This window comes from Palaemon carinicauda, chromosome 20 (assembly GCF_036898095.1).
Source record: "Palaemon carinicauda isolate YSFRI2023 chromosome 20, ASM3689809v2, whole genome shotgun sequence".
NCBI lineage: Eukaryota > Metazoa > Arthropoda > Malacostraca > Decapoda > Palaemonidae > Palaemon > Palaemon carinicauda.
In genome coordinates, this window is record NC_090744.1 from 29,123,950 (window position 1) to 29,136,120 (window position 12,171).

The window sequence follows — 12,171 nt, forward strand, 5'->3', positions numbered from 1 at the left end:
GGAGCTCTTAAAAGCTAGTCGTCTGACGGAGCCGGACACAAGATCATGGTACTGCTGCACAGTCTGTGAACTGTCAACCATGGGGAAGCGAGGAAGTACAGCGACAACCCGAAGCTGTCTAGACTGTCTGGGTCGTACAGACAACTCCTTATCGGGTTGCTGAGGTTGCCGCACTGCGTCACAACAAGTCACTTCTGCTGGTTGTTGAATGTCTTCCCAGTGACACACTGACTCCGTAAACAAAAAATCCTCTAACAAGGACTAAGCTTGGACTGCATGTCTTGCAACAAAGCTCAAGGTCTATGGGAGCAGGTGTGGTAACAGACGGGGTTAGCGACTGAAGTGGAACCATTACCCTCCCTGGAAGCATGTTATGCTTAAATAAAAGTCCATAGGAGGCTAAGCAGCTAAAGGCTCCTCTCCAAATGACAGAGTCCTCAAGGGAATATCAGAAGGAGGGAGAATAGCACTTTCTCATCTACAGGAACCATATCCGAGAAAAGCTAAGTTCTCTCAGTGAGGGTTTCACTGGTGCAAAAGCAGCAGACTAGAAGGCAACGTTATGAAACTGCTTGACAGTCTAGTGAGTTGGCAACAACCAAAGATGTGTGACTGAGGAGCATGCGGTAAGGTATGCAGAGCATGCTGTATGCAGAGCATGCTGTATGTAGAGCATGCTGTAAGGTAAGCAGAGCATGTTGCATAGCGTGCGGCTTATGCTGCATGGGATGAGGCTCATGCTGCATGGGATGAGGCTCATGCTGCATGGGATGAGGCTCATGCTGCATGGGATGAGGCTCATGCTGCATGGGATGAGGCTCATGCTGCAAGGGATGAGGCTCATGCCGCATGCGTTGAGGAGGATGTCGCCTAGTATGAGGCTCCTGCCTCATGGGTTGAGGCGGTTGCCGCATAGCATGAGGCTCCGGCCTCATGGTTTGAGGAGGATGCCGCATAGTATGAGGCTCCTGCCTCATGGGTTGAGGAGGATGCCGCATAGCAAGAGGCTCCTGCCTCATGGGTTGAGGAGGATGCCGCATAGCATGAGGCTCCTGCCTCATGGGTAGAGGAGGATGCCGCATAGCATGAGGCTCCTGCCTCATGGGTAGAGGAGGTTGCCGCATAGCATGAGGCTCCTGCCTCATGGGTTGAGGAGGATGCCGCATAGCATGAGGCTCCTCATAGCATGAGGTCCCTGCCTCATGGGTTGAGGGGTTGAGGAGGATGCCGCATAGCATGAGGCTCCTCATAGCATGAGGCTTCTGCCTCATGGGTTGAGGAGGATGCCGCATAGCATGAGGCTCCTGCCTCATGGTTTGAGGAGGATGCCGCATAGCATGAGGCTCCTCATAGCAGGTTGCTGCATAGCGCTGGTACCTGGCAACTCCCAATGCGGCAGCTCACGCATGGAGGCAGGAGGAGCCTCAACATCATACGTCTGGCAGGGTGGACTGCGCAGAGGTGGAGGAGCGCTCGCAGGAGGAGGTGTGCTAACCTTCTCTGCCTGAAACTCCTGCATCAAAACCGCAAGCTGAGACTGCATTGTCTGCAGCATAGACCACTAGGGTCTATGAAAGACAACAACAAACGGAGCTACTGTCCGTTGAGACTGAGGGTCTAAAACAGCTGGTGCGGCAACAGACGGAGTTACTGCCTGTTGCGGTACCACCTTGCCTCTCTGGGAGGTGTGCAGTTGTCGTACTGCAGCAAGTCCGAACTGACCCAGTGCTAATGGCTCCACCTAGGAGTTGGACTTGCGCGGAAGGGACCGACTTGCACTTAAAAGCTGCAAGATTTGGTCCATGGTTTCTGCGAGAAACCTCTTCCGCAGACGAGGAATAAATGGGCTCTCTCGTCTTTGTGTGGGTGGGGTGATCACGTCGGCTACGTGAGTTGGTTACACCCGAAACCACGGAGGGAAAAGTCTGTTCGTCGATCAAGGCCTGATGAACCCATAAGTCCTTCGACGTTACTTCTCCTCTGGGCTTGGGAGCTTGTAAGAGGTCCCAGACTAGGCGAACAACTGGCACGAACAGACGAACCCTCGAACGCAACACTGTAACACTTTGCGCTTATCACTTTATCACTTTTGATTTTCTGTTTGCACTTATTTCACTGAACTCGAAACTTTAAGTGGTTTGTACCTGAAACACGCAATTCTATCCTTCATTAAAAGTTAGTAATTGCGAAAACAGTATTACAATGTAACAGAAAAACATAATGAAAGATAAATAATTCAGTGGCTGGAAAAGAGACTAAACACTAGATCAAATAAACTACGTTTAAAATCTCTCACCGCATAGAGCCTGGGAACAAGAATAAAACTCTAGAAACGTTTACCTTCTTCCCCTAAAGAGACTAGGGAGAAGAGCAAAAACGATAACAACGTTACCCGCTTGAACGAAACGTTTATCCTCCTCTCTCTCCCTCCGTCTCTATCTCTCTCTCTCTCTCTCTTGACTTAGAACCTGAGAGATGAGCCCAATTATATATATCGTTAAAACATATTATTGTTAAAGGAAAAAAAAAAAACTGAAAGATTTCCCAAATAAAAAGTTCCTTTATTAGAATTAAAACCATTTAAGCTAAGAAAGAATGAACAAAACGCTAGAATCGGTTTACTCTTACTGCAACGTGAATATTCTCTCTCTATCGTAACGATAGAGCGCAAGTTGAACGTTCTGAACGTCAACAACTGCAGAGACAAAACAAAACGTTAGTTCAACTTTGAAAACAGTACGAGACTATCAAAGAAATTCTTTCAAAAACATTAAAATAGCATAATATGTTAACAGGTAAAAACAAAATGACGGGCTCAATGTTAATTAACTTCGGTTCCAAGAAAAGACCGCCTACTATTAGGAAAGGTCGAATATAAACAAACATAAAAATTAATTTTAATAAGTTTATAATAAAAGGAAGTTAATCGAAGAGGCCTATAAAAGGCGGAGAGATATAAAATAAATCTATAACTTTTGTTAAGCAAAATTAAGAAAAAAATTAAGAAAGAGAGTCTATACTCTCTTCGACACCAACACTTCCGTCTAAGGGAAGGGTCGGCCATTTAAAAGTGAAAGAGAGTTCATACTCTCTTCGTCACCAAAATTAAATCAAAAATTAAATCAAATTAATTCCAAAAACTTGCTAAGCTAATGATAAAGCTTCCTGAATAGCGAAGGCTAAACTCTAGAGCAAATACATCACCAAATCGTGAGCAATAACTCCAGAATCAACAGCGTATCCATGTAGGTCTAGCCGGAGGCACGACAGAGGAAAAATTGAGGTGGTGTTGACAAGAAGTACTGGAGTACCTGACCACAGATGGCGCTGTTGTGTTCACCCCCACCTGTATAGCGATCGCTGGCGTATCCCGACCGTAGATTTCTGTCGGCAACAGAGTTGACAGCTACATGATTATCGGGTAAGATTAATATTGAAAATTATAAAACAGCAAAGGACACAAAAAGGATATGATAGGATTGATTCTCGTGGAGTAACTAATGTGCAGTCTTCTTCCTAGAAAGGGTTTACAGAAGCTTAGGTTGACTACTACTACTACTAATTTTTATTTTTATTTTTATCTTCATGAAGCAAAGAAAGTTAACAAAACAGGTAGAGAGGAACCAGACATCCTTCGCTTCTAATCAGTAGAAATGTGTGCTCCAGATTTTGTTGAAGGAGGCATGGCAAGAGCCGATAACTTATTTTAAGAAACTCGCTTCATGACAGATGGAACTACAGCCTAGAGGGAAAAAGGGAAACAAAAAATCTGAAGTCTTAAGAAAAATCTTCAGAAGACTTAGGACCACAGTGCTTAAACAATTTCTTCTTGCCAAAACCGCACAAATCCACTGAAAACACAAGAAAAGTATCACACAGTTGACCCAAGAAAGATGTACACAGGACACAAAATGCAAGGGTCCTTAACAAACAGATATAAATGAATCACAAACTTGTCTACACAGATCCAAACAAGTACATTGTCGAATGGCAATTATTAAAGAAACAAGTTAACCATACTATGACTAATGCACAACCTTCATAGGTCAATTAATAAAGAATGCTAAATCGGCAAAAAAAACCATTAAGCACCAGACCAAATTGAATAGTCAGATGAAAATAAAGAAATAAAGGAAATTTTGGACATATCAGATCAAAAACTTCACAAAAGCATTCCTGGGGTGAAATGAAGATAATGTTTCACTCTAGTACCACAAAGAGGGAGGAAAAGGGACTGCCATACAGAATTTTTTCAAGACGCACAAAGCTCTGTCAGTCTTGAATGACGTGAGGTGTCCAGGTATTTTCTCATAATGGAAATAAGGCAATATATGACAAATTTATTATGAAAAAATATCAAGACTGCACTATAAACACTACTCACTAATGATCTCTAAAATTTTACATAAATTCTATAGAAAATTATCTTCAACAGAAATCAATAAATCTAGGTAATCAAAATTTCCAAAGCAACCCAATACATAAAAACATATGAATATTAAGTCAAAGAAAGAGAGACAGTAACCAAACCACTATTACATCAAAATTTTAACACCTATATTAGTTACTCTATTTTTTTTTTTTTTTGACATGCAGTCAAAAAGAACTCTCATTAAAATCATTTCCAAAATATACAAGAAGAAATCAAAACTCACCCAGAAATTCTGTAGTAGAAATATTGTAACCCACACCCAGACTTTTACTAAAGATTTTTCTAAAGTTATCTAAAGATTATATTGCAGGTAATCCTTACCCAAGAAACCAACACAAGAGATACCCCCTGAATCCAATCTACAAAATGGTGCAACCAAAAATAATCAACTGAAAAGCTTGCATAAGATACCCCTTCCTCTTTGATCATATAAACCCAATGCAACCAAGTTGTTCAAAGAAGTTTCTCAGTATCATACAAAGCATACAAAATACCAACACCTGTCACAGACTGAGAAACCTGGTTATAGGATACTTATCGGACAAATTTATCTTCCTTTTTTTAAATAAATCTGTAACCTAATTCTAGTGTATTTTCAGGGTAAAATCCAATATAATTCAGTGTATCAAGAGATTTCCGATGCTCTTAAATATTACAAGGATAAGTTTACAATTTATAAATTTGATAAAGCCAATTGATATTACACTGTAAGTACAGTTCAATATACCATCCATGTGACTGTCTAACCTCAAAGACAGCAACCCGGGCAGTATCTTGAAGCATCCAACATGAGGAATCAATGAACATGATTCAAAAGGCCAAGTTAAACATCATCCACAAAAAGTTGTAAAGAACCAGGTTGTTCAGTTTAAGAGGCCCATGTCCCACACACCAGCAAAATAACAAGTGCTTAAAGGGACCTTACCAGAAGTGATAATACAGCTCCCAGTACTGGTGGGGGCTGTTGATGGGTGAGACAAGACACATTTCATTATTTGGCATTAGGATAATCAACGATTGCCATCTTCATCCAACTGTACCTCAAGTCTAACGACAGTATTATAAAAATTATATATAAAATTTCACTTGGCTTTATCGGAATGAGTTGGGTATCTTTACCCTATCCATCTTTTTTTTTCAGCAGTTAACTTACCAATCATTTATGCCTGATTAAAAATGCATTTGCATTGGTTAAAGATGGCATGCACTCAAAGTTTTACTTAAAATAATAGTAAAAACTCTTATTAATTTTTGAGTTTTGGAGGATCAGGAATCATAAAGTAATCAGATTTTTCAATAAACTATACAGTACTCATGTTTTTACTAATAATATTGCTTTACGTGTTCATCTTCATTAATCATTAGCACCACAATAAATACGCTTATGCATATTATTGTGATTTCTTCATCACTACTGTATATTATACTGTCCGCATGTCTTCATAGGAAACACGAAATGAAAAAGAAAACCATTCACTGTACTGACAATGAAAAAGAAAAATAACACTGAGTTTGCAAATACAAAAGCAAACTTGTTTTAACAGAATCCTGAACCAACAAAAACAGGATAATACTTTAAACAAAAAATTAACTTTTTCTATCTTACGTGACTTAAATTTATCAATTCTGATGAACTGTGTAATGCCACCTACCTTCCCCCTCTTAACAAAATAAAATATAGGCAAAACTTGGTGTCCTATCAATTTTGCGCTTCTTGAAAAATCCTTCTAAACCCTGGTGAATAAAAGCAATTTGGTCGCTCAAGAAAAAAATAAACTAAGCCCTGCTTAAAAATTCTGATATCTTGATTTCTTTCTATAGTACTTGATAAAAGTACTCTCACAAAGGTCAAAGAACTTATAATGAAGTCCTAATCTAGAAAGATAGGTTAGAATTTCATGGTTAACAAAAGAATTGAAATTCAAAAAGGATATTAACAATGCAAAGATAAATTTAAAGTTAAAGGATATAAAATCAACCACAAGATAATTAAAGCTATTGAAAATTAGGACTACTTAAGACCATTTTCAAAGACTGTGTTTGAGGATACAAGACGTATAGAATATACATCAAACAAAACTTGAAATATCATCTACTAATGTGTAAATACCAGGCATAACTTTCCACATAAAGTTTGGTGCATACAAAGAAAGTGCCAATGTGCCGTCTCTGAGAACCAATCTCGCTACTTCAATGCCTTATTCGATTTTTATTTGTACCAATGAATATCTTGTAAGAACTCTTTTCCTAAGAAAACCAAACCAAAGGGAAAATCCGAATTGAAATACTTCTTATATTAATGGGTCATACAAGAATGTAAATAATCTCACTCACTTTGATTCTACAGCCTTCTGACATTCAAGTGCATGTTGTTTAATCATCGTGGGCATTACTTCATCTATAGCTACCTTCAGCCTGAAAAGACAAAAATTTCCAATGCAGTAATTCAAAATAAATATTAGGTTTTTATTAAACCTTACAGTCAATACTTGACAACCCTTTGGAACGAGAAAATTAACTAACATGACTATTTCCTGACGCCACAATAATACTAAATATGACATGCTAAAAATCTCTCATAAAATCTGATCTTTTAACTTAAGATGAATAGATGGTTCAATTGCACAAATATGAAAGTTGTCTAATGGGAAATACAAGAAAAAAAGACATCCTTGGAGATTTCAAAATACTAATTTGATCCCATGTGAATGGACTGATTGTAAGACATGCCCTGGTGGTTGACAAATAACTAATACAATGGCAAGTGCCACTTTGACCTGAAATCACAAGGATAATTTAGGTTTATACAGAGGAAAAAAATATATTTCCTTCAATAATCAGCACTATATCTAATTCTCTTAACATATTTGCCTTCACATCATTAAACAAAAGAGATCTGTAAGTCTTGAAAAATAAAAATGTTACATTGATGAGAGTTTAGAGTTTCTAAAGCTGCCTTAGTGGTGAATGTACTTACTTATAGATGGGCTCCTGTATTCTATTTTCCTGTTTTTCCGTTAAAAGATTTTTCGCTCGTTTAACAATAGTCTGGGTACCGCATGGCAAGTGTTGCGAGAGGTGATTGTAAATCTGCGTTTTCTTTCTTACACCCAATTTATTTAGCTTAATGACAATACTGGAAAACAAGAAGAGGTTATAAATACTTCAATGATTGAATAAAAAAATTATATGCCACATGCCACTGTAGTTGCCCAATTCACATTTCAAAAGTTATCTAAAAAAAATAGTCACTTTATTCAATAATCTTGAGATTCTTAGCATAAAAAGCTATTTACATTGGGTTTACTTTCGGCGTAGCTGAAATGACGAGCCAATAGTTTATAACGAGGGTTAACTACCCCCACGCTAGTTAGCAGAAGGTAGGGGAAGGGGTAGCTTGGTACCCCCTCCCCCCCCCCCCCCCCACACACACACCGGTGATTTGCTTCACTTCACTTAGAGGTAGGACTTGACTTGGGGGACAGGGCTGGCGGGCAAATATGTGTAAATAGCTAAGGTTTGTATGGTTAGGAAAAATACAAATTATCTCCGAATTTGTCATTTGTTCCGTAACCGAAATACAAACCACGCTATTTACATTGGGTGACTTACCCCTTAGGAAGGGTGGAAAGTCCCCAGCCTTACTGACTTTGGCTTTACCCGGGGGCTCCGCCTCCCAGTGAGTAGCACTTGAGAAAAAGAGCCCCTGCACCTCACAAGTTCCCTGCTTCGCAAGGAACATGTGGCCTACATAAGTTGTGTGTGGAGGAAAGAGCGTGACTCGTCCTATGAAGTTGACCTTGAGACCTTTAGATAGGAATCCAGGATAGGACGTTCCCAATACCACCTCGTCAGGGTATGGGGGAGGCGACAGTATTAAACTTAATACTAGGAGCACAAGGAAGCATGGGTTACCTGCAGAGGTTGAGGTCAGCTATGCGGAGACCAGGATGCTGCTTCCCCAAGAGAGGAGAGGATGAAGAAAGAAGTAAGGGTCAGACATACTCTTTCATTCACGCAGACTAAAACCAGGTAACAACGCCCTCAACCTACTGCTACTTGTCCATAAAGGAGCCTGAGGTTAGACCAGCCCTCCGAGGCTCCTGTGGGTCACGTCCTGCAGGTAGTGGGCTGTGAAGGTCGTCTGACGCTTCCAGACCCCAGCTTGAAGCACCTGCGTCACAGAGAAGTTTCTCTTGAAGGCCAGGGACGTAGCAATGCCCCTGACGTTGTGTGCCCTAGGGCGACGTGACAGAGGAGGGTCTGGATTCAAGGCGTGATGAATAACCCTTCGAATCCAAGGCGAGATAGTATTCTTGGTGACCCTCCTCTTCGTCCTGCCTGTGCTAACAAACAATGCTCGCACTTGAGGATGAACTGCAGCTGTTCTCTTCAAGTAATACCTCAGACTCCTCACTGGACATAGTAGCAGCTGGTTTGGGTCACTTGTTACAGAACGGAGACTCGCGATCCTGAAAGAGTCGAATCGTGGGTCCGGCACTCCAGGATTCTGAATCTTGGCAACAAACTCAGGGACGAACCTGAACGTTACCTCCCCCCATCCCCTTGAATGGGCGATGTCGTACGAGAGACCATGAAGTTCACTAACTCGCTTGGCAGAGGCCAAAGCGAGCAGGAAAGCCGTCTTCCAAGACAGGTGGCGATCAGAGGCCTGGCGTAATGGTTCGAAGGGAGGTCTCTTAAGAGCCCTGAGGACCCGAACCACGTTCCAAGGAGGAGGTCTAACTTCCGACTGAGGGCAGGTAAGCTCATAGCTACGTATGAGTAGAGAGAGTTCCAGCGAGGAAGAAATGTCCACTCCTTTCAGCCTAAAAGCCAAGCTTAAGGCTGAGCGATAGCCTTTCACCGCTGAGACCGAAAGGCGCATTTCCTCCCGCAAATAAACGAGGAACTCCGCTATTGCTGGAATAGTGGCATCGAGTGGAGAGATACCCCTCCCACGACACCAACCACAGAAGACTCTCCACTTCGCCTGGTAGACTCCCTCAGAGGACTTTCGCAGGTGCCGAGACATCCTCTCCGCAACCTGTTGCGAAAAACCTTTCTCCATGAGGAGACGCTGGACAGTCTCCAGGCGTGAAGCCGAAGCGAGGCTACGGCCTTGTGGAAGATGTTGCAATGTGGTTGTCTGAGTAGCTCGTGTCGTGGGGGAAGTTCTCTCGGGAGCTCCATCAGGAGCTGCAGAAGGTCCGGGAACCATTCCGCGTGATGCCAGAGCGGAGCTATCAGAGTCATCGAACAGTTGACCAATAGTCTGGTCCTGTTGAGCACCCTTCTCATCAGACAGAACGGTGGGAAGGCGTACACGTCGATGTTGTCCCACCGTTGTTGAAAAGCATCTTGCCAGAGTGCCTTGGGGTCCGGGACTGGGGAGCAGTACAGGGGCATCTTGAAATTCAAGAATGTCGCGAACAGATCCACGGTCGGGGAACCCCACAAAGTCAGGACTTTGTTGGCTATCTGAGGATCCAAAGACCACTCGGTACTCACTATCTGCGAGGTCCTGCTCAGACTGTCGGCGAGCACATTCCTCTTGCCAGGAATGAAGCGAGCTGATAGTGTTATCGAGTGGACTTCGGTCCACCTCAGAATCTCTACTGCAAGATGGGATAGCTGCTGCGAAAAAGTACCTCCCTGCTTGTTGATATAAGCCACTACCGTGGTGTTGTCGCTCATCACCACCACGGAGTGACCCGCCAGGGTCCGTTGGAACTGCTGAAGAGTCAGAAAGACGGCCTTCATCTCTAGCAGGTTGATGTGCAGGTACTTTTCTGATTCTGACCAAAAGCCTGAGGTCCTCTGGTTCAGAATGTGCGGCCCCCACCCTTCTTTTGACGCGTCCGAAAACAGCGTCAACTCCAGGGGAAGGACGAGAAGATCTACTCCCTTTCGCAGGTTCTCATCGACCAGCCACCACCACAGGTCTGCCTGTTCCGAAGGTCCTATCGGGATCAGAATGTCCGGGGAATCGGATCCTTGATTCCACCGGGACTTGAGCCGCCACTGCAGGGATCTCATCCTGAGACGGCCGTTTGGAACCAGACGAGCCAGGTAGGACAGGTGACCTAAGGGACGCAACCACGATTGGGCGGGAAGCTCTTCTCGCCTGAGGAAGGGTTCCGCCACCCTCCTCAGCCTTGCTATCCTGTCGTCTGATGGAAAGGCTTTGTGGAGATTGGTGTCTAACAACATGCCTAGATAAACCAGTCGTTGGGACGGCTGCAGAGAGGACTTCTCGAGATTTACCACGATCCCCATATCCTGGCAAAGTCCCAGAAGCCTGTCTCGGTGCCGAAGAAGGGTCGACTCCGAATCTGCTAGGATCAGCCAGTCGTCCAGATAACGAAGGAGACGGATGCCGTTCCTGTGCGCCCAAGATGAAATCAGGGTGAACACACTGGTGAACACCTGAGGTGCTGTGGAGAGACCGAAGCACAGCACCTTGAACTGGTAGGTCTTGCTGTCTAGGCTGAATCTCAAGTACTTCCTGGGAGACGGATGGATTGGGATCTGGAAGTACGCGTCCTTTAGATCCAGTGTGCACATGAAGTCTTGTGGTCTCTCTGCAAGTCTGACCGTGTCCGCTGTCTCCATGCTAACCGGAGTTTGCTTGACAAACTTGTTCAGAGCTGAGAGGTCGATGACAGGTCTCCAGCCTCCAGACGCCTTCTTTACAAGAAAGAGTCGACTGAAGAAGCCTGGGGAGCCGTCGACGACCTCCTGGAGAGCATCCTTCTTGAGCATGGTCTCGACTTCTGCCCGAAGGGCTAGCCCCTTTACCGATTACATGGCATAGGAGCTCAACGACACTGGATTCGCTGTCAGGGGAGGTTGAGATGTCGTGAATGGGACGCGATAGCCTTGGCCGATCACAGAGACCGTCCAAGCATCGGCCCCTTGTTGCTGCCACCTGTGCATGCAACTTTGAAGGCATCCCCCCACAGGTGGACATGCGGGGGGACTGCCACTCCCAGCGTTTGCGGCCGCGGCCGCTCCCTCTAGGAGTCTTGCCTCCCCTGGAGGACTTACCGCCCCTCTTGGCCTTGGCTGGAAAGGGCTGGGGCTTAGACACCACTTTCTTAGCTGCCGGTGCCTGCTTTGGTGTCTTGCAAGGCTGCTGCTGCGGTTGCTGCGGAGCTGGAGGCTTATAGGGCCGAGATGCAAGGGCCCTTTGGAGGAGGGAGTCCTGGCTCGACTTCCTCCACCTCTCAGCTGTGCGTTCCATGTCCTGCGGCTCGAACAGATTCCCCCCAAGGAGGGAAGCGTGCCTGAGCCTGCAGACATCCATGGCGGGGACCTTCGGGTGGATCTTCTCGGTCACCACATCACCACGCTTCAACACCGAGTTGGCCCAAAGGTTGGTAACCTGATGTGCCAGGAATTCGATGGAGCGAGTGCCCGAGAGGAGGAAGGTCTCCAGGGCCTTCCTATTGGTCTCCTTAGACAGATCCTCGGAGCGCAATAGGTTGCCCAGAGAACCTAGCCAGATATCCAGCCACAAAGTTGCTTGCATGGCGCACTTCGCGACCTTCTCATGGCTCAGGATCTCCGACACCGAGAACGTCACCTGCCGGGCGGAGAGCTTCTCAAGGGGAATTCCCCTAGCGAGCTCTTCTACCGAATGGTGGAGGGGAAGAGCGAGGCTAGACTCCCCCATGATCTCAAAATACCTCCTCTGCTGGAGACGAGGAGGTGGGAGGAGTTTGTTCCCGGCAGAG

The 12,171-nt window shown here is 44.4% G+C and overlaps 1 protein-coding gene across 12 annotated transcripts in view; it reads right to left on the minus strand.

The window, feature by feature from the left end:
* yem (yemanuclein) overlaps nt 1-12,171 on the minus strand; it is a 96,361-nt gene that overhangs the window by 48,358 nt on the left and 35,832 nt on the right. For 9 of the 12 annotated variants that reach the window (XM_068394988.1, XM_068394986.1, XM_068394987.1 and 6 more), the window contains exons 10-12: nt 7,410-7,568; nt 6,767-6,847; nt 5,358-5,393 (exon numbers count right to left, since the gene is read on the minus strand). In XM_068394988.1, the coding sequence (XP_068251089.1) occupies nt 5,358-5,393; nt 6,767-6,847; nt 7,410-7,568 (276 nt within the window). The remainder of the gene's footprint in view (nt 1-5,357; nt 5,394-6,766; nt 6,848-7,409; nt 7,569-12,171) is intronic. The other 3 variants (XM_068394989.1, XM_068394983.1, XM_068394982.1) reach the window with 1 other exon arrangement.